This window comes from Amblyomma americanum, chromosome 11 (assembly GCF_052857255.1).
Source record: "Amblyomma americanum isolate KBUSLIRL-KWMA chromosome 11, ASM5285725v1, whole genome shotgun sequence".
Lineage (NCBI taxonomy): Eukaryota > Metazoa > Arthropoda > Arachnida > Ixodida > Ixodidae > Amblyomma > Amblyomma americanum.
The window spans coordinates 66,065,488-66,092,996 of NC_135507.1; the positions used below are offsets into that span (position 1 = coordinate 66,065,488).

General features: G+C 42.9%; 1 protein-coding gene across 2 annotated transcripts; it reads left to right on the top strand.

Moving 5' to 3' along the window:
• LOC144111085 (uncharacterized) lies at positions 1-27,307 on the top strand. 2 transcript variants are annotated; one of them, XM_077644226.1, is made up of 3 exons: positions 1-118; positions 6,769-6,820; positions 27,078-27,307. In XM_077644226.1, the coding sequence occupies exons 1-3, from the start codon at positions 66-68 to the stop codon at positions 27,294-27,296; spliced, it is 324 nt and encodes a 107-aa protein (XP_077500352.1). In that variant the 5' UTR covers positions 1-65; the 3' UTR covers positions 27,297-27,307. The 2 variants fall into 2 exon arrangements, with proteins under 2 accessions (XP_077500352.1, XP_077500351.1); XM_077644225.1 differs by lacking the exon at positions 27,078-27,307 and adding an exon at positions 11,004-11,243.
• The last annotated feature ends 202 nt before the right edge of the window (positions 27,308-27,509 follow it).

Below are 27,509 nucleotides of genomic sequence, written 5' to 3' on the forward strand. Positions count from 1 at the left end.
ATATAAGACACACGACTTTCGCTTCCACAGCCAGGGTACCCTCAGGACCCCGTCGCTTGGCACAGATGGAAGCTGTCGCATTCTGGATGCTGCGCATTCTGCTCGCTCTGCTCTTACTGTGAGTATTCAGCTGCCAAGAAGGACTGAGGTGCTAGTTTTAGCATAATGCGCGGTGGCTCAGTGGTTAGGGCGCTCGACTACTGATCCGGAGTTCCCGGGTTCGAACCCGACCGCGGCGGCTGCGTTTTTATGGAGGAAAAACGCTAAGGCGCCCGTGTGCTGTGTGATGTCAGTGCACGTTAAAGATCCCCAGGTGGTCGAAATTATTCCGGAGCCCTCCACTACGGCACCTCTTCTTCCTTTCTTCTTTCACTCCCTCCTTTATCCTTTACCTTACGGCGCTGTTCAGGTGTCCAACGATATATGAGACAGATACTGCGCCATTTCCTTTCCCCAAAAACCAATTATTATTCTTATTATTATAATTATTATTGTGCTCAGCACTAGGCAGGAAACTTTGCACCGAAACTCATTTCGCTTAGTGTGCTGTGCTATGTCAGTGCACGTTAAAGATTCCCAGGTGGTCGATATTATTCCGGAGCCCTCCACTACGGCACCTATTCATTTCTTCTTTCACTCCCGCCTTTATTCCTTCCCTTACGGCGCGGTTCAGGTCTCCAACGATGTATGAGACAGATACTGCGCCATTTCCTTTCCCCAAAAAAACCAATTATTATTATTTATTAGGTTTGGTCGAGGTGCCTGGCTAAGACTACTTGATTTCCCTCTTCTAGCGAAAGTACAATCGAAAAGTAAATAAATGCCCTACGAAAGCATGTTGATAATATTTTTGTAGAGCTGATTAGAAGACGAGTTTCATAATTAAAAGGGGCAACAAACCGTTTCACCCTGTCTTACGCTGAGAGCCAAGGCAATTTGGAATTGCTCTGAATGGTCTCAAGAAGTCAGACAGTGATTTTTCTCAATGTCGATTTTCTTTTCTAGTGATAATACGTACCAATCACGAAAGGTTATATAGGTGAAGACTTTTATTATCTTAGTTCTGTAGCTTCCCCACCACTCCCCCAGAACTTAGCCAGTTCCCACGAAGAGAAAAAAAAAACCAGAAGCTCGCAAACACTCCAATAATTATATAGCAGGATACGTGGTGAACATAGTCCAGCTTTCGGTAGAGAACGCATTACAGAACTGCGTCAAGACCTTAAGGTGGGTGCTTGCGCAGTCGGACGGAAGGCGGCGCTTAAAACTGCATGCCGCAACTTCATTATCTCTCTTCACTTCAGAGAAATTGCACAATATAAACCACTGATGTGAGTGCATGCCTAATTTGCGTAAGAGACATGGAACGGTACTTTGAAAATACAGCATCGCAAGAGCAAAAGTAACCTGAGCGGCGGGTTTACTTTATGCGTCAATGGGGAATTAGTTGTGGTAATAGTATGGAGACAAAGAGAAGTATATGTGCAACTTTTGGTCACCAGTAATTATCTGCCGATCATAGGCAGTAGTTTGAAATTACAAGCGCTTTGAGAACAAACCACCGGCTAGATTATTTGTTCATGTGATGCAAATTGGCAAGAAAAACAATGAAACAGCTCGATAACTCTAATACGTTGATGACTACAGTGCGCAGAATGTTGCAGTTTATAGAATCAGATATGATCAAGGACACTGATCGGAATACTTTGCAAAGTCTCCATCGAAAAGCACATTTCTCAAGAATTGAACAAAATCACTGGGCAAAGAAATGAAATCGGCAGCCGGAAGCTAATTATCTTGCTATTAAAAAAAAGACCTTCGGAGCAACGTTCCCTGCACTGCACTTTTTCGTGGATAATTGTGATTTGGAGCTTATGGATTGTAGCAATGGCTATAATCTGCCGAAAAAATTCCTTGAGAGCGGTTCCCTTCATTTTGCGATGAGGGTGCGTAAAAACATAGTAACTAATTTCGCTGCTAATTGGCTTCTAATGGAAAACATGAGCTACGGTTCAACTACTGCTGAACATGGTTAGAGAGCGATAGCTGTTGTGTATCGGGCCGCTAGACGCGGCTTGGCCTATAACTTTGAGTGCGTTCCGCACACTGTACGGGCAACGCGCACACCCTGCAAGGTGGAGGATAAATTAATGGTTGATCGCAAGACGTTTGTCACCCAATGAACGGTTTCCAGCGCTAATGCATGCAGCCCACATCTCTCTCCCCCATTGCCACGTACCTCAAAGCGCGACTGGGGCGTCCACTGCCCAAGGAAGCCAGTTACGCGCCTTCTTTTTCTCAGAATCATCGTAGTTTAGAGCGTTGTCAACGCTAACGCCAAAGAACTCAAAGAACGTCAGAAGTTTATAGCTTCAGTGCCGCGTTTCTGCTGCAACGTTGTGAATGCCAACCATGCAGAGGACATCTGTCACTACCGCCACGTAGCATAACGTTTGACGGGGATGTCCACCGACCCAGGGGGCCAGTTATGCGTCATTGCTTTGCTTTCGAAGAAAATTGAAGATTGGTTTTCAAAACTGGTTTTGAAGAAAGCAAGAGGTCTCACATTATTCAGCGGACACCCGAAGGGCGCCGTAAGAGGTTTGACCACTGGCTCACTTGAAGGTCAACCCCGCAAACACTGCGAAATCGTTACGATGTAGCGTAGTGAAGCTTTCGCTTCAATATTTACAAAGTCATAACTGCGGGTTGTCGACAATGCACAATATTCCAAATCAGGTTTTTTTTTTGGACTGGTCCGAATTCAATACAGAAAAAAATCGAAATCTCTAATTAAACGTTATATATTTTTAAAGAATTTCAAATAAAATAGAGCCTAGATATTTGTCAATTTTTGTTCTCTTAGCACAGTAATATATTCTATAATCTGGTCCTGAAATTTTTAACCGGTGAATTCAAGGATGATGACATGCCGGGTCAATAGGCATCATTGCCAGATGTGGCCAACCTCATGAGGTTTCGACCACATGAGGTCGACCTCTACCTCAAAATGACCTCAACCTCACATCGTGAGGTGAAATTGAGGTGAGGTCAGCGATTGCTCGAAATTTTATCAGTGAGGTCATCAAATCAGACCTAAAAATCACGTGAGTTTGAGGTTTAGTGAGGTCGGCCTTCAGTGAGGTCAAAATTTTGAGGTCGATACTTTTTACAGTTGCCACGTCTTACTTCGACGAGTGCAGCATCCGAAGCGGAGTTGCAGCGCATCACCGCAGTGTTCATGCAATGACGCGTGGTGTTCGGTTTCCCCTGTTTGGACAACCGGATGCTAAAGTTCCCTCTGAGCTTCTGGTGCTGCGTCGTAATGTTCGTTCAGGCTGAGCCTACAGAAAGACGCACCCCTCTGGTCTTCCCGGAACAAGTGTTACTGTAACAGCACGCCACTCTCCCTTCCCCTTGCCCGCTGGCGTAGCACCCGGCTGCCTGCCGGTCGGCTCAAACTCCAGGGAGCGCGCAAAGCACGTCACTCACGTTGACCCGCCGTAGCTTTGTTTGATGCCGCAAGCAAATAAGTTGAGTCCAGCAAGCAAGCAATGAATTCGTTGCAGCGCGGATGGCCCCAAGCAAGACTGCTTCGTGCTCATGCTCGTTGACGGCGCTGACGTCATGGTTTTTGCCTTGCAGTCGAATAAAGGAGATCATTCTGTACATTACAAGCTTACTTAACACAAACTGGAATAGTCGGCACAGGCGAGAGAATGTGATTCGGGTGGTTCCTAACAACGACACCTGCTGATATGATTAAAAAAGCGCGATGGCAGAAAAACCTGTAGAACACCGTCGACGTTTTTGATCAGCGACTCCCCCTTTCGAACTTCGCTCTGATTCTGTATATTCCCGTTCCGTAATGCAAGCAGATGCAAATATAATTTCACTTTGTTATCCTTCCGAATAACCTCTCTTTTGGTCTCCGGTTCCTTTGTTCATTATCAGAAATTCGCTTATTATGCTCAAACACCACAACACGAGGCGAATGCACCAGCATAGCGGTGTTGCAGCGGCGAAAAAAATGCTAAACTATAATGAATGCATCGTGATGTCGTAGCTGATTCCTTTTCTTTTTTTAATGATTATGTGTGAAGGGAACTGATTACATGCACAATGGTGCTGAGTCGCTGTTTCAAACCTTCAAATATGACTTTAGTGGGGCACACTGTTGCTCGCTTCTCCGTTTAGTGAGCGATTTTCATTTCTATGTTTCTAATCATTCTCTTTTTTTCTCTTTTCTCGTATGGGATCAGTTAGGTGGGCGGCGTATCTTGCAGATGACCAGTCACGACACGCTATCTCTGCTTTAACTGTTTTGCAGAGACCCACCGTTAACCCTAAACGGCTTCGCAGAATGCTCGCGCAGTGCTCGTGGGTAAAAAACGTCGAGGATGCTGGCATACCATTGATTAGTTCAGTGTTGAAGGAAAACAAGTGATTGACTTAAAGCGGCTTGTTTCAGACCGGTTGACGAAAAGATACCCAGAATTCTGTCGAGGCATATGAGTACTTAGGCGTTTTGTTTTTGTTTTTCCTGCGGGGAAATATTTCGCTGCGGGGAATTTTGAGCGGGGAGCCATGGTGCTCTTGACAGAGACAGTGTTCAAGCTGCCCACCCTAGGCCAGTTGTTTTGACCCGTGTAATTTTAATAGATGGCGCAGTGTTCAAAGACGTAATCTACCCCATTCTTTCAAAATGCCGCATGTTCACCAAGTCATCGGAGAATTCCCAGGATTTCGAAACCATTACCATCGCCACCTGGAGGGAAGTGGCGGAAACGAGGGAGGATCGTGACCTCCCAGGAACTTCAACATCATCATCCTTAATTATTAGCTGCATGGTATTGCTATTTTTTCCGCACAATAATTTTCGCCGGTTGCTGGGAAATGTCCAATACTTAATAAATACTCTGGCAACTTTTAATTTGGTAGCGGTATATCCGGCTTGCCCTGGGCTCATAAGAATACACTGTTAGCATCATCATCACCGCCATCATCTTGAGAGTCAATGGCGGGTGTCGTTGCAAGATCTTTGCAGCATGTCACACATGATTTTTTTTGTTTTTATGAGGGTTTAACGTCCCAAGGCGACTCAGGCTTTGAGGGACGCCGTAGTGAAGGGCTCCGGAGATTTCGACCACCTAGGGATCTTTTACGTGCACTGACATCGCACAGCACACGGGCGTCTAGAATTTTGCCTCCATCGAAATTCGACCGCTGCAGCCGGGATCCAACCCGCGTCTTTCGGGCCGGCAGCCGAGCGCCATAACCACTCAGCCACCGCGGCGGCGTTATGTCACACATGAGAACTGGCGCGTTTACCTGATGGACAATGCGAATGTTATTAATGTGGACCGGGTTTTGGGCACTTTTTGTAATGCATCATGCGCGCATGTGTAGCAATGTGGGATCCATATGTATCTTGAAATTTGGGTGGATGGGGGCCTGGTATGAGGAGAAATTAAATCGTTGTCACGTGAGTATGTGATGTCATATTACAGCTTCGTCATGTGACTAGGCTTGATGGCACATTACGTCGCTGTCACGCGACCTGGTATGACGGCACGCTCATATGAAGTCATCACTATTTATTCTAATAATTCTTAGCATTACCGACTTATATTTATCAGCATTAAATAATTGCGTACAGATATCATCATCGTCGCGTGACTCGTCGGATCGTGACGTCGGAGGAAGCCGTTTCATGCGGGCACATTTTCCGAGTATAAAATTGAAAATGAGCAATCTAATGCTTTCGCATTAATAAAAAAAACCGCTCGCTTCTACACAGAAAAAAATACAACGTGCCCCTGTTGTAGTACTACAGTCGCCGCTTGTTAAGTGTTTTCAAACGCAACATACAAAGGACTGAAAAGAGCATTCTCGCTATGTCGGATAGAGCTAGAAAATCGAAATATACTGATATTCGCCTGCATAACCGTCGCATTGGAAAGTACAGCGACAACCAGTTTATTTATATACGGTAACTATTCTCGAGCATGAAAAGAGTATCGGGAATACCTCCCCCTCCTCCCAATTTTTGGTAGATGGATAAAACGGCTGTGTTTGTCATTTGCCGGTTCGTGCATGAATGAGCGAGAGGCTTCCAATACGAACAAGTATACAAGAAGCATGTTGCCAAATATTGACACATAATGTACTCACCGACGCACTTGTAACCGCGTATGGGACACCCCTGCCCGCAGGCTACATACTCTCTGAAGGTTCATACCAGATTATGAGCTTCTCCTATTGTGTGCACATCAATAGTGTCTGTACCCACCTAATTAAATAATACCATCATCATTTTGACTTTCCTTTTTCGCAGGATTCTCAGGATTGTTTTAACTAAAAAACTTCTTTATCGCTTCTTGTTTAGTTCTTCGTTTGTTTTCTGAGGTCGAGCAGCCAACCTCAACCTCACAATTAGAAGTTGAGGTGGAGCTGAGCGAGGCCAGCCGCGGCCTCAGGAAAAGTGAGGTGAGGGCGTCTAAGGAGACCTCAACCACGACTTATGAGGTTGAGGTTGAGTGAAGTCGGCAAATTCTTTTGAGGTTGGGGTGAGGTCCATATTTTTTAAGTCAAATGCACACCTCTTATCATTACACACATATGAAAGAAAAGTTGAGCGAGCTGAAGCATTTTTTTTTCAAGAAAACGGATTCTTATTGCACTCGACTTCTCTGCGTCATCTCCCCGTTTTCATATCTTAGACAGAGATGCCTTAAACTACAAACTCTTTTGCTTTTTACATTGCAGAAACATCATCTGGTGTCCTCAACACGCAAATGGCGAAGAGTGCTCGGATCCGGTAATCATTTATCTTTGTTCCTGCTGAAATGGGAAGGCAAAGGGAAGACATATGGCCCTAATAATAAAAAATACTTAGCAGGTCCAGCTCGATTTTATCAACGAAATATTGAGCGGGTGCAAATGTTTACAGGAAGTTGGTGCGAAAACTACATGTTTATAAATAGACAGCATGCACAGGAGTGTATAAAGCTGAAGGCAGGCGGTGCCTAGATATGCGTGAGTTAGATTGTAGTACTTGTTTCTTCGTACAGCTGGTAACGCCTCTTTACTCTGCGAACAAAATTTCAAGCAAAGTTTCTGTTTTTTAATATAAAAGAATTATTTTGAACCATTACTTTGATGAAGATTCGCTAATAGACATGCACGAGCGAGCTCCAGAAATGTCTTAAAATTAATAAGTATATTTGAGCGCCAGTTGTTAATGTGGATCTATTTTCTGCTCCAGATGATATTTTGGCATTATACAATCTATAGAAGATACAAGTTTAACTCAGAAGGTGCTCGGCCTAGTTTGAAATAGGAGAACCGACGTTTACGTAGGTGGCTCGGGAATAGATCTGCAATCTACTTGCACACCAGGTGCGATTGTAGTATTTGTTCCCAATGTATTCTGTTTTCGAACTTTCTCAGTGCTTGTCATAATACGGCTGTGAGAAAACAGTGTAGCTTGCTTTTATAAAAGATTTTTTATAAGTTTGATCTCATACACCACGCGTGACGCTCTTTATTCGGTTGTATAAAATAGCTATAGTGTACACTGTTGTAACTATGAGATTATTTCATCTCTTAAGGTGAAGCAGTCATCGACGAATGATCTTATGGTGCCTTCGAATGCACAGTGGCTGTATATAATTTATGTGTATTAAAGAAGAATGCACTTGACGAAGGATGTTTCTTAGTTGGAACAAGTTTGAAATGAAAAGCACAGCACGGAAAGCTTTGTACTTATTTGAAAAATTACAGCACGGAAAACGGGGAGTTCAAGGGTAGAAAACACAGGAAAAGCGCTGACTCTCAACTAAAGTTTAATCACAGAAAACAGACAAATATAAGCGAACAGGCAACAACCAAACATTAAAACCACAAGGCACGTGCACTATGTTGGGTCAAGATAGGCAACCTCACTGTCACGCAGGAGCAGGGATGATTTGCTGACGCACAATCTTGATCTGTTTCTCATCTTGTAGGCTTCTACGATTTCTGTGGTGAATTAATCTGGGTGTTTATACATTATGCCACCATGGTACAAGGCGGGAAAACATTATATACACTCTCGTCAATGATCAACAAAATTCGTGGAGTGGTTAGAATTTAATTAGTTTAGATGTTCTCTCAGACGTGTGTTAATACCCCGTCCTGTTTGACCAATGCAAATTTGACCACAGGACAGCGGTATTTTGTACACGACGCCCTCAGAGCACGGTAAAATTGTCTTATCATGCTTAATGCCACACGACGTTACAGATTTGTTAGATTCCGAGACTTATTTTCAACAATTGAACAAATTTATTGAGCTTATTTGTTGCCGAAAAAAACTATATCAACTTCATACCTATGGGCCACATTTTTAAGACCATGCGACAGGTGGTGTACATAGGGAAGGACTGCGAACTTTTTCTGTTTCTGTTCATTCTGTGAAGATAGCGGCAAAGCCGAGGTTTTCAGCTTTTTAACCATTTTATTGCAACCCAAAGTGATGAACTCATCTGGATAACCTGCATCCCTAAGCCTCTTAGCCTGATCATCGAAGCTTTGCTTCATAGCATGTTGACAGGATTTTGACAATGCCGATGACAAAGATGAAACAACAATTCAGCTTTTTACTACCTTTGAATGGTGCGATTTATAATTCAGCAACGGTTTTTCGGCCTGTGGTGAGTACTTCCAACACATGTGTCCCTCCTCTATAGTCAAACACAAATCTAAATCCTTTATAATGTTATCAAGTGGACCCTCAGTGGTGAACTGCAAACCACATGCATTAGCTTGGAATACTTCTAACACTCCAGATATGCGTCCAACGAATTCTGTTCTTTCAATAAGAACCAAAAAATCATCCACGTATCTGAAATTTCGTGACATCTTCCCGCCCAGACTTTTCTGAATACTTCGATCCTAGAATGACAGAAAAATATCACTAAGAGCAGGCGCCACTCTAGAACCTATACTCACTCCCGCTTTTTGGGTATAGAGTGGACCTTCCCATTCAATGAAGGTAGACGACATAGAAAAACAACAGCTCAAGGAACCCAGCTACTGAAATGCCACATCTTTTTACAAATTGTTCTTCATCATTGTTCGAAGTAATACATCATTAACAGATAATGCTGCCAAATGCTTCTTTAAATAGCCGAAAAATTCATGTTGCCAGGTGTTCTTCTCTGTCACAATGGCCCGGAACGGTATTCCCGTTTTATGTGGCTTAGCAGAGAAGAAAAGATTAAAACAGTTGCTTTTTGCCTTATTCACACTGCCTTTAAGACGTTCCAGATTCAAGTTTTCAAGCAATTGCATAGCCATGCCTTTTACCTTGTTTGTGTTTTCCAAGACCGTTAGAAAGTTCTTCTGAATGGCTAACATCGCCTTATTCGAAATCAGCGTTTCTGGTAAGACGACAAAACAACCCTCTTTATCAGCAGTTACCAGTCACAAATTATTGGAAACAAGGAAGTTAATCAGTGGCCCAAATCTCTTCCCACGTTTAACCACCGTAGAAGTCCTGGCTAAGACCGCTGTGCACTCCTCAACGCACCTGGGACGATGCTTTTCCGGTACCATCCCTGGTCCTGCGTGACAGTGATGTTGCCCATCTTGAGCCAACATAGTGCACGTGCCTTGTGGTTTTAATGTTTTTTTTGTTGCCTGTACGCTTATATTTGCCTATTTGCTGTTATTATACTTTAGTTGAGAGTCAGCGCTTGTCCTGCGTTTCCTATCCTTGAAGTCTCCGTTTTCTGCGCTGTAATTTTTCAAATATGTATCCCCAACTCGCCCGCCTTGCTATCGTATTGAAGAATTATACGCACATGTGCCCCCCTTGAACTGAAGGATAGAAGGACCAACCATCTGCCTAATATAAGAAATTTACTGTGAGCGACGCGGTAGCACGCTTACTTAACGCAAACACAGATAAGATGACTCGAGAAGCGGACTAAGCAACCACAACGTTCATAGGCAGCAGCATAACAGCTTTTTCATTATCTCGCGCTTCTGCAACGTTAGTGAAGAAGGCAAGGTTGAAGGAGGAGGATTAGAATTGCAGTCCATATGCGCAGACTCCTATCCAATTCCTTTTTTTCATTATTCTCGATGCGAACATTATCGTTTAGTTCAATAACGGTTTCTTTTTAACATCAACATCATTATCAAACGCAACCGCTGAAACGGTACTTTTTCTAGCTAGGTCTTAAGCTGTGATTTCTTTTTGGCTGGAGAGCTGTTTTTTTTTTCAGCCTATTAGTTTTTCTTGCTATGGAGGCTTCGGCATTCTCTGCTGAGGTAAAGTTGCACACAGCTTATGAAATCATCCCGGAAAGCTGCGTGCAATTAAAAAAGAGAGAGCACTTCTCATTATATATTGACCCTTATTTTTATTATGGGATTAGTATCTAAAATGCAGTTTAATTTTAAAGAAAGTGCTCCTGGGTCGCCTGGAAGGATGAGTTTGCTAGATTGAAAAGATACTTTTCACAGACCAAACTGAACCTTTCTTTCCTCGTGCAAGGACTAAAGGCCTGGCACCCCCTTTGCAATGTGACGGGAATAAGCCAAAGTGTAAGAGGGATAGATCATGTAAATTTCGAGGGAAATGATGCCCATTACCTTATAATTGGATACGTTGTATGCCAACATGATGGTTTATGTCAAAACACAACTAATGTTTGAAAAGTACATGCGGACATTTAATAATACTGCATGTTTGTTTATCTGTTTTCACTTATGTCAAGGTTTTCACATCATCACCGCATTTTTGGAACTATCTTGAAGAAACTGAAAATTATCTGCGTCAAAAAGAATTTTATGCAACAAACTGCTCAATACTGATGAATTATGCTTGCTTTCTGCAGTTTTGACTTGTGCTGCCGAGATTTTGTTTTCACCTTTAATGTAAAAAAAAACTAAATGTGTTCTTGATGTTTTCATTGTGATATAGAGTGAGCGTTTCGTTTTGCTCTTTCAAGCCGTGCACATCACCGCTTATGTCAGCGGAAGCACCATCACCATCCAATACACCTGCGGAAGCTCGAGCGTTAATGGCGCCAGCTGGAAGTCCGTTACCTGGACCGCCGAATCCTCCATTTGTACCGCCCCGAGGTAATGGTGGGGAACGACCTCCACCGCCGCCACCACGCCCGCCACGCCCACCACGCCCACAGCGTCCAAGGCCAGGGAGGCGTTGATAATCTCAAAAATTTGTACCTCCTGTCTTCCCTGCAGCTATATACAAGAGATGGTAAAAAACAAATAAAACGTTTGTTGAGGCGGAAGATTATGTATCCGATTTAACCTTTGCCAGAGTACTTTCGACCAACTGGGTATCTTTCACTTGCGATGTCAGCGCATGTTAAATATCCCCAGGTGGTCGAAATTATTCCGGAGCCCTCCACTAAGGTACTTCTTTCTGTCTTCCTTCTTTGACTTCCTTTTCTATCCCTACCCTTGCGGTGCGGTTGCTGTGGCCCCTGACATAAATGATCACAGTTAGTGTGCCATTTCCTTTCCTCAAAACCATTTTCATGTTAATTTTTTTTTCAGCAGAGCTTGATCACAGGCAGGTCAGATGATCTGCAGTAGTATGTATCTTACAAAAATACAAGTCTCTTTCCCCTTCTTGATATTGGAATTACCTAGCGGATAAATAAAACTACGATGTATTAGTGATGGCGTGATTTTTTTTTTACATAAAAAGAACACGCAGGATTTCTTACGCGTAGTCCAAGTTAGTTTAGCCTGCACCCAAGGTGCTGTATGGAAGTTAATGGCGTGCTCGTTCTCAAAACCTTGGGCCACGCGGTATTGGGCTCCTTTGCACGTATTTTGCGCTAGAAGCTGCGGATCAGCATGGATGGTATAGTTGGCGAAACAGTCCCGGAATAGGGCATTTGAATGCAGAGCGTCTTGTATTTTCCGACTCGTATGCATGTATATTCCGAGGTGTAAGAGAAGCAATGTTCTTGCGCACCGGCGCTATCCGTTCTTTTCCCGAGTTAATCGAGTCGCGTTTCGCGCTTCCAAAATGACGTCGCAGATTAGACATACTATATAGATAATAGCAGAGGAGTAAGAAGATTTTTCTCTGATTGCCACTTGAACCCGCATCCCTGCTTGGCGCTCTCAATAGCAAGTTTGTTTTGCTTATCTAATCAGCAGAACTATGCGGAATTAAGCCCATTGCTAATTGTGCAGAGAACTGGGTAAAATGTCAATAACAGTATACGAACAGCGCATATATTGAACGACAGGCATTATCAAACAATACGATGCGCCAGATTTACGAAACCTTTCCTAAGCGAATGTTTGCAATTCTACAAATGGCTAGTCTTTGCTTATTCACTGATTTTCCAGAGACAGGGTAACGTAATGTTCCAACCTTGCACCTTCTCAAAGCGAGCTGTAACTTGCACAATTTGATAGGGCTCTGACGACCAGGAAATGAGAGTAGAAAATATTTTTCAACTTTTCAGCTTGACAACCCTACGACCAATAATTCAGTACGGAACCTCCTATTGCGAAAAATAAATGGTTTCTCTATACTTAATAGTTTTTATCTGCTTGTCTTGTTCCGTGGCAGTATTATGCGGGCTTGTGCATGACGATGTCCTCATTCGATTTGTGCAGAATTCAAGATGTTCAAGATATATTTTTTTATATTCTTCTATATATTCTATATATTCTTCTATATATTCTTCTATTTTTATTTCAAGATATTCTTCTATATTTGAGCCCTCCAGTTATATTCTGCAGTCACTTTATTCAAGCAAGCTTCAGCTCTGAATTATAAAAGCACAAAAGATCTGTTTACACTGCCAGATAGCGCTACTGAAATCATACATAGATATGGCGCCTGCAGCACTAACCTGTGGAGCCTGCACTTTCGAAACGAAAGAGAGCTTTCATTTCCCGTGCCCATAAGGCATTATATAACCAAGGATGCTGACGTACAGGCAGTAGTAAATGTTGTATTCTCTGCACTTAACTAGGGTGGCGGCTGTGTAAAAATGTGAATCAAATAATACTTCAGAAAGGGTTTTGGGGGGTTTAACGTCCCAAGGCGACTCAGGATGTGAGAGACGCCGTAGTGAAGGGCTCCGGAAATTTCGACCACCTGGGGTTTTTTAACGTGCACTGACATCGCACAGTACACGGGCCTCTAGAATTTCGCCTCCATCGAAATTCGACCGCCGCGGCCTGGATCGAACCTGCGTCTTTCGGGCCAGCAGCCGAGCGCCATAACCACTCAGCCACCGCAGCGTGTAATACTACAGAAAGCTAGCGAGAATTCACATTAGCTTAGATTCTTCAGCTGCTCATCCTGAGTGCTGTGTTATATTCAGATGTCGTCCGGATGACGCAGTTTTAACCAGACCAGACGGTGCATCACTAATGATTTACAAAAACATCTGACACGACAAAAGCACCACACAGGTTGCCCCTTCGTTGAAGTCTGCAGTGTCTGTGGTTGGTCATTGCACCTGTTTTCAACGAATGCGTCATTTTAAATGATACAATGAACAAAGGCGTGATAACTCTTCGCGGCGCGTAGAGTTTTCAACAAAAGCGATGATGTCGTCAGCACCCTATCATTAGAAGTTTGACCAAAATAGATCGGCTACCTATCAAGATTGCACTGTCCTTATGTTCGACTTCCCACTTGTCCTTTGTTCAATATTTTTTCTGAGGGTTAGTGTGCCATAGACGTTGCTCAGTTGCCTACTGTCGGTGGCGTCGGTGCCGTCCCCCACAAACACTGTAAGGAACACGATAAAGATAAAGTTGTTGCTGTTGCCTCTGCAGCAGTGGTACATACCAATCCACGAGGGGGGGGGGGGGTCACTGGCCACAGTTTGGTACAGATCCAAAGAGGAGAAAAGTTGATCTAGACTTTATCGATACAGTTCATGAATAAAAATTGAGGAATCTGGGAAAGCAGATAAAGATTTTTGCGAGATTTTGAGGAAATTTGAATTTTAAACAAAGAGGTGAGGGTTGAAAAGTTTTTTCAAAATGAAAATAAACAAATAAACAAAGTTGTGAGAAAAGTAAAGACAAATAAGTGTGTACACTGAAATCTCCCGGTCTCGATAACATACCTGTGAAGAAGGTCATACACTTGCTTAAGGGCATGCTTATTGACGGTTCCACCGAAGAAAAGGAGGACGGGAATAGCAACCAGCAGCCCTAATCGAGCGAGGGTAAGTTGTATTTGCAGACGAAACCACCGGCAGGAGAGCTTGAAATCATCTAAGGATTCAATGTCCCCGCATGACGCACAAGGTTTGCAGTGTGTGAACCCAGAACGATATGAATAAAGTTTGAGACGAGGAATCGTGCAGCGCAATAGCGTCATGGTAACTGCACAATGTCCTGAAGCTCATGAACGAACGGTCCAGAGCAATTTTAAGTGCTCTTAGCCTAATGTAGGCAAGGATGTGCGCATGTCTCAGGTTCTGATATAGTTGGTTCCAGAAAGCAAACCAGCGCAAGGGACAGAGACACAGAACAGGAAACACAAATGCACTCCGCTCTTCAAGAAGACTTCAAATTTTGGACGCGGTAAAACTAAGAGTAAACGCGAAATCCTAGAGGCATACCATATCGTTAAACAAGCAGATCGATGTGTAATTGATACGACGGTTAGTCTATTCGATGAAGAAATTAGATTTTCGAACTCCTTAACGTGACGTGTTGCACAATGATTGCGGTCCTGATGGTTGTCTCTGGTGCTGTAATCTACCTTTTCTTGTAAATCTGTCATGAGTGCGCAAGCGTGGTTTGATACGGAAGGGTATAAATGTGATCGCTTCTGAAATATATGCACTCGATAGTCTAGGCTCGTCCTGTGTGCCTGCTCTGTGTCTCCGCCTTTTGCGCTTGCTTTCTTTCTCCAATCGTGTACCGACTCGCCCAGCTCACCCGTCTACTGATAAGTTGGAAACGTTCAAAACGCGACACAGTGAGCAGGGTAAAGTGTTGGAACACACAATGCTGCCTGAGACTCATCATTCGCTCCTGGTGCAGTGGAGAAACGGCTGAGCGATGCGCTGCTCTCTTGCGATAGCGGGTATTTCCAGCAGTTAGGCTTATCCCAGCCAGGTTCCTGCCCTAGCAGTCAAGGATCAGATGCCTTCTTCTCGAGTTCACGAAAACCAGCCTGCACAGCTGCCGGCAATACTGGACCAAAAGAGAAAAACCATCCTGTGATATGGCTCTAGGCATTCGAAGCTCATCAAGAGACCAGTCGCATTGTCCTGCATGTTACAAGCCACCGAAAATCCGCGTGAACAAATGGTGCGAAAAAGCTTTTGTGCCCAAGCTGCCAGGCAGAAAGAGAGCGCCTGTCCGGACGTGTTAGTAACTTCAATCGCAGAAAAGATCCTGTGAAGGACAATTGAAAAGAAAACACGAAAAAAGAAGCTACTTCTGAGAAAAAGGTGCGGCACATTGCTTTACCGTACGTTCATAAGGTAAGAGAGAAGGCAAGCACGGCATACCCGCTGCCTTTTCTGGCCCGACAAAACTCGTTGGACTACGCGCAAACATTATCATGACCACAAAAGATAGCATTCCGCCGTGCGATATCGCCCACGACTTAATATTCGTTGAGTGTAATGATGAAGGTGCGTATAACATAACGCGAAAATGGGGTAGGAGGTAGATCTTTAAAACCGGAATTTGCATCAACGCCAGGTTAAGAGAACACGCCAACAGACGGGACCAGATAACGCACCCCGGCAACTTGGCTACCGACTGCCATCATTGCAGAGAGAATCCCAGTCCTGACGGCACCACTAGCCCAGGTAAAGCAGAAACAAAAAACCAAAGGATGCAGACATCATCTATGCGACAACACCATCCTAGGCAGCGGAGAAAAGAAACGAGAGATTATCGGAGCATTCAAGATCAGGAGCGCCTAGACAGAACATCGCATCAGCGCAGCTTCAGTAGCCCTCGAAGATAGCGAAATCGATTGGTTGTAGTCTTTGCCCTCGTTATAAGCAGATGGGTGACTGGAAAAAAGATTAATACTATCTAGTCACACTTTTTCTAGTTCTGCATAAAAACACCACATACTATCCAATAAACTCTGTATAAAGTGCGGGCTTCATCTGTTCCAGTTTTTGTACGTGGTATCAGTATAAGTTAGCGCGATATCTCCAGTATGAAGCACCAACTAGACCCCGCTTTTGACATGTGAGCGTTGTAACAATCTGGTGTAAAAAGAAATTCACTTGGCATCATCTCAGCTTTCCGGTGTCATCGCAGCCGGCCCACCGGATTATGAGCAAACTGGGAACCATGGCAGGTGGCTGCTAAATTAATGATTGCTCTCGAGAGGTTGCCCGGGAAGAGCAACATGCGTCACACAAGATCCACAGGTGGCAGCACCTGCAGTCTCAGGGCAATGACGCATTGCTCAACCACTGCGCCACTTTGCAGGACTGGTGTGATTACTCTCATATATCCATCATTGCTAAGTAGAGAATGACAAATTACGCATATATGGCCATTAACTCAATAGCTATAGCATCATCCCCTAAGGAGGAGCTTTAACTCATTAGCTATAGCACCATCCCCTTAGGAGGAACTTATTAGTCCTCTCTAATATTTAGTGTATCTGCATCCACCCTGTAGCACTTAACAAACTTGATGCATTGGCATCGCTATGTGGCCCCGGAATTTTGTAAAGTTAAATGGGGCGTTGTAATGCTGGAAAGCAAGGTGGCAAGCGTTCTGCAGACTCCTTCAATAATCTTGCAGACAAAAAGACGGCAGTTTTGTACAGGTATCTAAGCCATCTAACGAGCGACAGGTTTTCTCTGATTTGAAAATTTTTCTCAAATCGGACAGTATACGTTGCAAAAAAATAGGATCATGCTATTTTCACCCATAAATAGAAAAGCAGAACTGCGTTCTTTCTGTGGTGTGATCGATGTAGCGGTGGAGAAAACATATGCAGTGACGAAAAACTGACGTGGAAGCAAATGTTAATCACGTAGATTTTTGTCAGCAACTTGAAAAATATAGAAAATGATAATGAAGGACGGCGGAGAACAGCAATTAAATTTCGGCATCATAAATTTCGGTATAGGCAGAGCACAAACCGCTGCTACCTGCATGCTCTAGCAATTTCTCCGCATTTGAGTGCATCAAGGTTTGCATGAGCGGAATTATTAATCTGTGATGATTCATCCCAGCTCAATTATTATGCTGTGATGATTCATCTGACCGCATGACCTTTTTAAAGTGTTTGAGCACAAAAGGACGAGGAAATGACGGGCTGGTTAGGACACGCATGAGAAAGGTCAGCGCTCATTTAAACCGAAGAAAACAGAGCGGAATTTTCTATCTTTATATTTGTGGTAAAAAACAATAGAATATTAGTAGCCCAACTATTTTAGCTTCATAGAAAACTGCTTTTAAATAGCAGAAAAAAGAACCCACTGCCCCCGGTGGGATCAAAACTTCCGACTTCCACTAACTGTGTACCGCGCTATAACAATTAACATGCGACAGCGGCGATCGTGTCTTTAATATGGAGCGTATATATGTTGCATGTAACGTAGCGATGAGCGTTAACTAGCGTGAAAATTCAACCACATGTTGGTGACGTGGTCAGAATCCACGAGCTCAGCACTTAACAAGCGGCTGTCGCAACTGAATTGCGACAGCGGCTCTCCAGTCTACTACTTGTGACGGCATTTGTGTTGTATGGCCTAATCTTGAGAATGCTTACCAGCGCCGCCCTCGCTGCTGAGCAGTTTAGTTAAATAAAACATGAGTACGTTTGGGGGTATTAGACTGGAGAACCGCCGTCGTCGTTTAGTTGGTAGAGCACCGTAGGCGACAGGCGGAGGTCGTGGGTTCACAACTTCAGATTTCACCGGCGCAGAGGTAGTAACCCTTTCTTGCATTTCCTGATCAATTATCTATTAAGTTACGTATGATTTTACTAGTAATTTCTCATTGTTTGCGAGCACAAACCAAAAAATGAAAAGGTTTCAACTTGTTTTCCTCGGTTTCAGTGACCGTAGGCTTTCTTCATACTTCTTACCAAAGTGCGTGATTTGGAACGGCACTGATTTGCGCACATACCTTCGTTAAAATATTACCACAGCGTGTTTTCGACTGCTTTAACGATGTCATCCAGAAAGGCTTTATTATACTTATTTAGAGTGCTTAAGAAGCAACAACATCTTCCCCGCTTATTTCTTTACGCTTACTTCCACGAGTATTGAGCCCCTGAACGGGTGCAGATGATAGAACGCGGAATAGACGCCTGTGGTCGCCTGTGGACTAACGATACCAAAATGACTCATAATGTGCGTGCAGATGACCTAACTCTAGATTACAGTAGTTTAGGGCTGGTAAGATGAAAAATACTCCCAACTTTAAAACAATAATGGGCACCCAAAAAGTGCGGCCTATGAACGATAATAAACTAAAACACGCATTTATTTCTAGGAGGACCTGATATGCGACGGATGTACGCTTCCATTAAAAACCTATGCTTTTCGCTACCTGCAACATCTACGTGCAACATTGCTGTGAATGCACATGATTTAGGTCCACATCAGCCGTTCATAAACACAAAACAATAGCTGAAATGCTATCCACAAGGTTATACAAACCACTGCGAAGCCTGAGTCATAAAGGTGAAAGCAATAGCTTCTTAATGGAAGGAAAGAGTAAAATGCACAAAAGATTTTTGGCTTACTATGCACGGAGGGGATCTAAGATGAAGCTTAAAGAGGTATGCCTGAGCCCTGGCCAAATCTGTGTCGCGATTCGAGTTGAAATGGTAATGTAAATGTTGTTTTGTCTTTAAAAAGAGAGAAAAATGGGTAGGCATGCGTTGGGTAAGGGACGAAAGACAGAAAAAAAGAAAGTACGGAGAATATATGGTCAGCGCCCTAAGCCGAAGGAGTGGACACTGGAATAATGGTCGCCGGTTGAGTTAGTTTCCCTTTTTCAAAGCGAAATACTTATTTTACCCGTAAGCCAAGAAACCCTCAGGCGTCGAGGAAAAATGATCTACGGAACCTTCAATGACGTCATCAACATAAAAAAAATTCTTCTTATGGTGCAGCGAACAGAACGAAGGACCTCCAGATTGCGAGGCTAGCATACCAACCATAGGCCACAAAAGTGTGTTGCGTTTTGGCCAATAAGGGTGAACCCAGTGTTTGTGTTGCCCTACGGCTCAGTGCTAATGGGTAGCTGTGTCATTGGAAAGAGAGGAAAAAACGATAAATTAAAAATAATGATTTCGGCTTCAGAACTACGTATGTACGCTTGAGTGCGCTCCGTAATTTTCTTCCATTTTTTCCCTCTTCTTTCTTTTTCTTGCTTGTCTTCGCTTTCCATCTTGCGATCTCAAGATCATTTCCCGATTTCGTTTTGACCGCTGAAGGGTTTTACAGCGCTGCACAGGAAATACATAGGTTGCGCAAGAAATATATGGAGCAAAATGCAATTATATGTTTTGCTCATTTTGTGGACCTATCAGATGCGTTGTCTTGTTCCTTCAGCTAAATATATTCGAAACAGAGGTATGCCTCGAGAGAAAAACTCACAGAAATCTCTTGGCTAAACGCTTTATGCTTGTGGTTCATGCAACAAAATTTTGATTCAGGGCAGTGCGACTTTCACTTCCTAATATTAGAGATCCCAGGATTTTAGCACAATTTCTCACAGGAAGCGCTTGCACCAAGTGCGCACGGCCGCGCTTTTGCAGCACTTTTCACTGCGTTAAATAGTAATCAGCCTATATTCGAAGCGGTGTTCCTTATTGTGAGGGTGGCAGGAAGGAAAGTGTACAGGTCAAAGGACCTGCTTTCAAGCGCAAAAACTTCACGTATCTGCTATAAAAAAGGCCTAAATTTATGCGAAGTGTTTTCCTAAGTTCAGAAACACCAGATATGCTTTTGTATTGACCACTGCGCTTTCCAATAGCACGCACCAAAACGCAAAAAGGGGGACATTGTACAGTTAGGCTCAGCCGCATTAAAACCTACGGATACTTTTTTTACTGCTATGCTTTGTATCTCGTGCAATAGAAGGACAAGGACACAGTATGAAAACGTATACCAGACCGTGGAGTGAAGGAATGTGATAGGGGCTTTCTTCCTCGTTGCCCTCTTCGGGGAGTGAAAGCAAAGCACAATTACGATAAGGCACAAGTCGAAAGTTTTCAAAAGCACAGATACCGATTGATTTTTCTGAAAGCAATTTCAACAATAAAAACAGACATTCCGCCATGATTCGCTCCTTAACGTCTTATGTGCTTGCAGGACTCCTTAGTTTCTCAAACATCGTATTCATCACTGTAGGTTTCTCAGACTGCATATTTGATTACGCTTTGAGATGTAGTCGCTTTGTATATTTCGAAGAACTTCGATTGGTCAGAAGTTTTCAACAAGGCTATATCATATGTTGGCTAAATATTACCCCTACAGAGAAAGTGCCAGTAATCTAGTTATGGTCTGTTGAAGCCTCATGTATTTGTCACTACAATATTTTGAGACCAAAGCGGGAACGCCCGCTTCACCTGGCAGTTTTATATCTTTAGGACTAGCGGGGCGACTAGCGTCATTCTGTTGAGGAAGGAGAATTGTGTGAAAGTGTTAAAGCAGAAATGCATTACATAAGTTGAAGGGTAGCACCATATCGACTGTCTTTGAAGTGCGTGCCAAAAAGGTGGCGGGAAAGTGAGAAGAAATGTTCCGATTAAAGTATTTGGCTAATGATTAAAAAAATACATGCACTGGAAACAAAGCGGCCCCAAAGAGGGCTATCCCTTTTTCGTTCTTCCGGATCACCAGTGAACTTCTTCATTAATCTGAATTAAAGTTCAACTAGATGACAACGAATACATATACAGATTGAACGTAAGTAGCAGGAGCATAGCTTCGACAACCCTGTATTTCAGAGGCAGAAAAATATCCTTTCGCGTAAGGAAACACCTGGAAGAGCACGGACCCAGTTAGCGACAGAGACTGCTTCCTAACACTTTGTGCACCAAGCGTTCAGTATCGTAAACGCAAACGCCTGTAGGCCCCTCTTTCTTACACGATGTCGACAAGATTGCTGATTGTGCAGGACCTGCGCATAGCGTAACGTTTACTCTGGTAAATATAAATATCAGCGCATAGTCATTTAATGGGCGGAAGGCAGAGAGAAGGAAACAAAGTAGAGGAGAGATCATGCATTGAATGGATCGGTGAAAATGAGCCTTAAGTCGGAAGGCGCACCCGTCCCATTAGGGTTCGCATTTTTCCGCGCCTCTCTAAAATATTGCGCCACAAATGTTTTGTTTAAAGCGGCTGAGCAGGGGAGTTAGGAGGCACGTGATCTACGATTTCAGTCGTGTTCGCTGAGACATAGTTAGAATGCGCAGGTAAAGAAACGCGGAGATAAAACTAGGTGCTCGTAAAGCTACCTGCAATATAATTATGAATTTACTTTAAAGAACATCAAACATTTTCGATGTTTATTCTTTTTGAAAGAATAAGAAAGACTCGAGCCATTGTTTTCAACTAAGTCCTCTACACTAAGCTTCTTCTGTGGATTTTAATCTTCGTTTCGGATTGGCCGCCTAATACGATGAGGTCCAAGTGTAGCTTGGGATAAGAAATTAAACGAAGAATAAATTAATTCATTGGTCCTAATATATCACTGCGCTAACGCATCACAAGCTGATAAAATGTGGACTACGATAATTATAAATTAAAGAAAAATATTGTACAAAAGTAGCGAATAATGCACAACTAACACAATAACATAATGCTCAATTCCTGAACTTTAAATCACCGGAGGTCTCTAATTACAACGTTAGTGCACAAGTGTGGCGAACTGGGCCTGTTGGGGAAGGCTCATACTTATTCTGCTGAAGCGCTTGTTTTGTCTTTTTTTTTTCCCGTCTTTCATGCATTTTTAAGTATTAGCATTGCTATTGTGGGTGTCAGTTTCCGAAGAGGAACAAATGAATCATTTTCTACTTGGCGTATCTGCAGTTGACCAAACGCATGTCTTCGGTGTATATAAGACACACGACTTTCGCTTCCACAGCCAGGGATCCCTCAGGACACCGTCGCTTGGCACAGATGGAAGCTGTCGCATTCTGGATGCTGCGCATTCTGCTCGCTCTGCTCTTACTGTGAGTACTCAGCTGCCAAGAAGGACTGAGGTGCTAGTTTAAGCATAATTTGAGATCTGCATTGCGCTCAGCACTAGGCATGAAACTGCACCGAAACTCATTTCGCTTATGTTTGTCCGAGGTGCCTGGCTAAGACTACTTCATTTCCCTGTTGCAGCGAAAGTACAATCGAAAAGAAAATAAATGCCCTACGAAAGCATGTTCATAATATTTTTGCAGAGCTGATTAGAAGACGAATTTCATAATTACAAGGGGCAACAAACCGTTTCACCCTGTCTTACGCTGAGAGCCAAGGAAATTTGGAATTGCTCTGAATGGTCTCAAGAAGCCAGAGAGTGACTTTTCTCAATGTCGATTTTCTTTTCTAGTGATAATCCGTACCAATCACGAAAGGTTATATAGGTGAAGACTTTTATTATCTTAGTTCTGTAGCTTCCCCACCACTCCCCCAGAACTTAGCCAGTTCACCACGAAGAGAAAAAAAAAACCAGAAGCTCGCAAACTCTCCAATAATTATATAGCTGGATACGTGGTGAACATAGTCCAGCTTTCGGTAGAGAACGCATTACAGAACTGCGTCAAGACGCTAAGGTGGCTGCCTGCGCAGTCCGAAGGAAGGCGGTGATTTAAAGTGTATGTCGCACTTCAGAGAAATTGCCCAATAAAAACCACTACTCTGATTGCATGTCTGAAATAGGGAAAAACATAGGGAATGGTACTTTGAAGATACACCATCGCAAGAGCAAAAGTAACCTGAGCGGTGGGATTACTTTTTCCTCAGTGGTGAATTAGTGGTGCTAATAGTATGAAAAAAAGTACATGTCCAAAATGTGCTCACCAGTGATTATCTGCCGATCATGGGCAGTAATTTGAAATTACAAGCGCTTTGAGAATAAACCACCGGAGAGTTTATTTCTTCATGTGATGAGAATTGGGAAGTAAAAAGATAGAACCAGATCGATAGCTCTAATGCGCAGATGACTAGAGTGTGAAAAAAACTTTCATTTTATATTATGACACATGATCAAGAACACTGAGCGGAATTTTTTGGAAAGTGTTCATCCAAAAGCATACTTCTCAAGAATTGACCGAAATGACTGCATCAACGAAATTAAATTGGCGGCCGGAAGCTCATTATCTTGCTAGAAAAAAAAGACATTCGGAGGAACGTTCCCTGCGCTGCAATTTTTCGGCGATAATTGTCATTTCGAGCTCATGAAATGTAGCAATTGTTATAATCTCTCGAAAGAAGGCCTAGAGAGTGATCCCCCACATTTTGTTGTGAGGGTGCTTGTAAATGTAGTAATTAATTTCGCTGCTAATTGCCTTGTAATGAAAAGAAATAGCTGCGGTTCAAGTAGTGGTAAACCTGGTTAGAGAGTGAAAGCTGTGGTGTGTGGGGTAAATAGACGCGGCTTGGCCTCTAACGTTGAGTGTGTTCCGCGCACTGGATAGGCAACGCGCCCACCCTGCCAGGTGACGGCTAAATTAATGGATGATCGCGAGAGGTTGGTCACCCAGTGAACGCTGCGGCTTTTTACTGCAGAGCCGCGTGTCTGCAACAACTTTGTCAGTGCTAATGCCCGCAGCCCACATCTCTCTCTCCCCACCGCCACGTACCTCGAAGCGCGATTGAGGTGGCCACTGCCCCAGGGATTCAGTTATGCGCCTTCTTTTTCTCAAAATGATCGGAGTTTACAGCGTTGTTACCGCAAACGCCAATGAACTCAAAGACTTCGACGGTCATAGCTTCAGTGCCCCGTTTCCCGCTACAACGTTTTCGGTGCCGACGCATGCAGTGCACATCTGTCACTACCGCCACGTAGCTTAAAGCATGATTGAGGTGTCCAAAGTTCCAGGGGCCAGTTATGCGCCTCTGCTTTGTTTCCAATGAAAACTGAAGATCAGTTTTTTTTAAATATGTTTTGAAGAAAGGAAGTGGTGTAGTAACTGCTTCACATATATCGGTGGACACCCGAACAGCTCCATAAGGGGTTGACCTCTAGCTCACTTGAAGGTCAAAACAGCAAGCACCACGAAATGGTTACGAGGTAGCGTAGTTAAGCTTTGCGCTTCAATATTTACAACGCCATAACCACAGGGGGTCGTCGACAATGCTCAAATTTCCAAATCAGGTCCAATTTTTTTTGGACTGGTCCGAATTCAAGTCCGAAATGAAATCGAATTCTCTAATAAAACGTTATATATTTATAAAGAATTTTGAAACAAAATTCAACCAAAGTATTTTTCAATATTTTTCTTTTAGCACAATAATAGATTCTATAATGTGGTCCTTAAATTTTTACCCAATTAGTTCAAGGATGCTGATATTCCGAGTCACTAGGCATCATTACACACATATCAAAGGAAAGTTAAGCCAGCTGAAGGATTTTTTTTTTCGAGAAAACTGGTTCTTATTGCACTCGAGTTCTCTGCATTATTTCCTCGTTTTCATATTCTAGAGAGAACTGCCTTGAACTAAAAACTCTTTTGCTTTTCACATTGCAGAAATTGCGTCTGGAGTCCTCAACACGCAAATGGCGAAGAGTGCCCGGATTCGGTAATCATTTATCTCTGTTCCTGCCTGGAATGGGAAGATAAAGGGAAGGCATCTGGTCCTAATAGTAAAAAATAATTAGCAGGTGCAGCTCAATTTTATTAACGAAATATTGAGCAGATGCAAATGTTGACAGGAAGTTGGTGCGAAAAATAAATGTTTATAAAGAGACAGCGTGCACAGGACCATAGAAACCTGAGGGCAGGCGGTACCTAGATATCTGTGAATTAGAGTGCATACTTGTTTGTTCGTAAAGCTGGTCACGCCGCTTTATTCTGTAAAAAAACTTTGAGCCATGTTTATGTTTTTTATTCGAATATAGAGGAATGATTTTGAATCATTAGTTTGATGAATATTCACTAATAGACACGTACGAGTGATCTCCACACACGTCTTAGATATAAAAAGTATAATTGAGCTCCAGTTGTTAACTGTATCTATATTATGCTCCACATAATATGTTGGCACTAGACAAGCTTTAGAAGATACAACTTTATCTCAGAAGATGCTCGACTTAGTTTGAAATAGGAGAACCGACGTTTACATTGGTGGTTCGGGAATAGATTTGCATTCTTCTTGCACACCAGGTGTGATTGTAGTATTTGTTCCCAATGTATTTTATTTTCGAGCTTTTTCAGTGTTTGTCATAATACGACTGTGAGAAAACTGTGTAGTTTGATTTTATAAAAGATTTTTTATAAGTTTGATCTCATACACTACGAGTGACACTCTTTATTCGGTTGTCTAAGATAGCTTCAGGGAACACTGTTGTAACTATAAGTTTATTTCATTTTTTGAGGTGAAGCAATCAGCTACGAATGATCTGAGCGTGCCTTCAAATGCACAGTGATCGTATATCAATTATGTGTATTAAACAAGTATGCACTTGACGTAAGAAGTTTTGTAGATGGAGCACGTCTGAAATGAAAGCACCGCGCGAAAAGAATTATACTCACATGTGCCCCCTTGGACTGAAGGATAGAAAACCGAACCATCTTGCAAATATGATAAATTTATTGTCAGCGACGGGGTAGCATGTTTACTTAAGACAAACACAGATAAGGTAACTCGAGAAGCGGACAAAGCAACCACAAAGTTCATTGGCTGCAGCATAATAGTTTCTTGGTCGCCTACTGTTTCTGCAACAATAGTGAAGCAGGTAAGGTTGGAGGAGGAGGAATAGAATTTATTGATAAAGTATTTTTGTGAGCGCTTGTTATGGCTGTCCATATGCGCAGACTCCTATCCAATTCTTATATTTTCAAGATTCTGGATGCGACGAATATCGTTTACTTCAATAACGGCTTCTTATCAACGTCATTAGCAAATGCAACCGCTGAAAGGGTACTTTTTCTAGCTTGGTCCGTTGGAGGGTCATAACCTGTCGTTACTATTTGGGCGGAGAGCAGTTTTTGTTGTCTATTAGTTTTTCTTGCTATGAAGGCTTCGGCCATTCTCTGTTGAGGCAAAGTTGGACTCAGCTTATGGAATAATGCATTGAATCAAGGAAACCACTAACCTATGCATGTACAGGTAACCGGCAGGAAAAAATAATCCCAGGAAATATCAGTGTATAAGTCCAAACTGGATCTGAGGACCTTTGGTGAGGTGTACCTTAGTTCTGAGACTGTTTTCGAAAATCATTTTATTTATATCATAACCTGCTTTGTGAAATTATTTTAAGAGAGAGAGAGCAGTTCTCATTATTCACTGAGCCTTATTTTTATTAGAGCATCGATCCCTTAAATGCGGTTTAATTTTAAAGGAAGTGCTCCTGGGTCGCCTGGAAGGATGAGTTTGCTAGATTAAAAAGAAACTTTTTGCCAACTACGCTGAATCTACCTTTCCTCATGCAAGGGCTAAAGGTCTAGCACCCTCTTTGCAATGTGATGGGAAGAAGCCAAAGTATAACAAAGATTGATAATGTAAATTTCGAGGGAACTGATGCGCTTTACCTTATTATTTGATATGTTGTAGGCGAACACGATGGTTTACGTCAAACCACTACTGTTTGACAAGTAGAGGCGGTTATTTAATAAACCCCCATGTTTGTTTATCCATTTTCACTTATTTCAGGTTTTTTAAATTATTATTGCGTCTTTTGGTACTGTCTTGCAAAAACGTTGACAATTATCTGCTCGAATATAAAAATTTGTGCAACAAACTTTACCCAATACTCATGAATTATGCTTGCTTTCTGCAGTTTTGACATGTGCTGCAGGGGTGTTTTTCTTTCTTGCGACGTTTAATGGAAAGAAACGAAGTGTGTTCTTCATGCTTTCTTTGTGGAATACAGTGAGACTTTCGTTTTGCTCTTTCAAGCCGTGCACATCGCCGCTTATGTCAGCGGAAGCACCATCACCATCCAATACACCTGCGGAAGCTCGAGCTTTAATGGCGCCAGCTGGAAGTCCGTTACCTGGACCGCCGAATCCTCCATTTGTACCGCCCCGAGGTAATGGTGGGGAACGACCTCCACCGCCGCCACCACGCCCGCCACGCCCACCACGCCCACAGCGTCCAAGGCCAGGGAGGCGTTGATAATCTCAAGGATTTGTACGTCCTGTCTTCCCTGCAAATATATACAAGAGATGGTAAAAAACAAATAAAACGTTTCTTGAGGCGGAAGATTATGTATCCAATTTAACCTTTGCCAGAGTACTTTCGACCAACTGGGTATCTTTCACTTGCGATATCAGCGCATGTTAAATATCCCCAGGTGGTCGAAATTATTCCGGAGCCCTCCACTAAGGT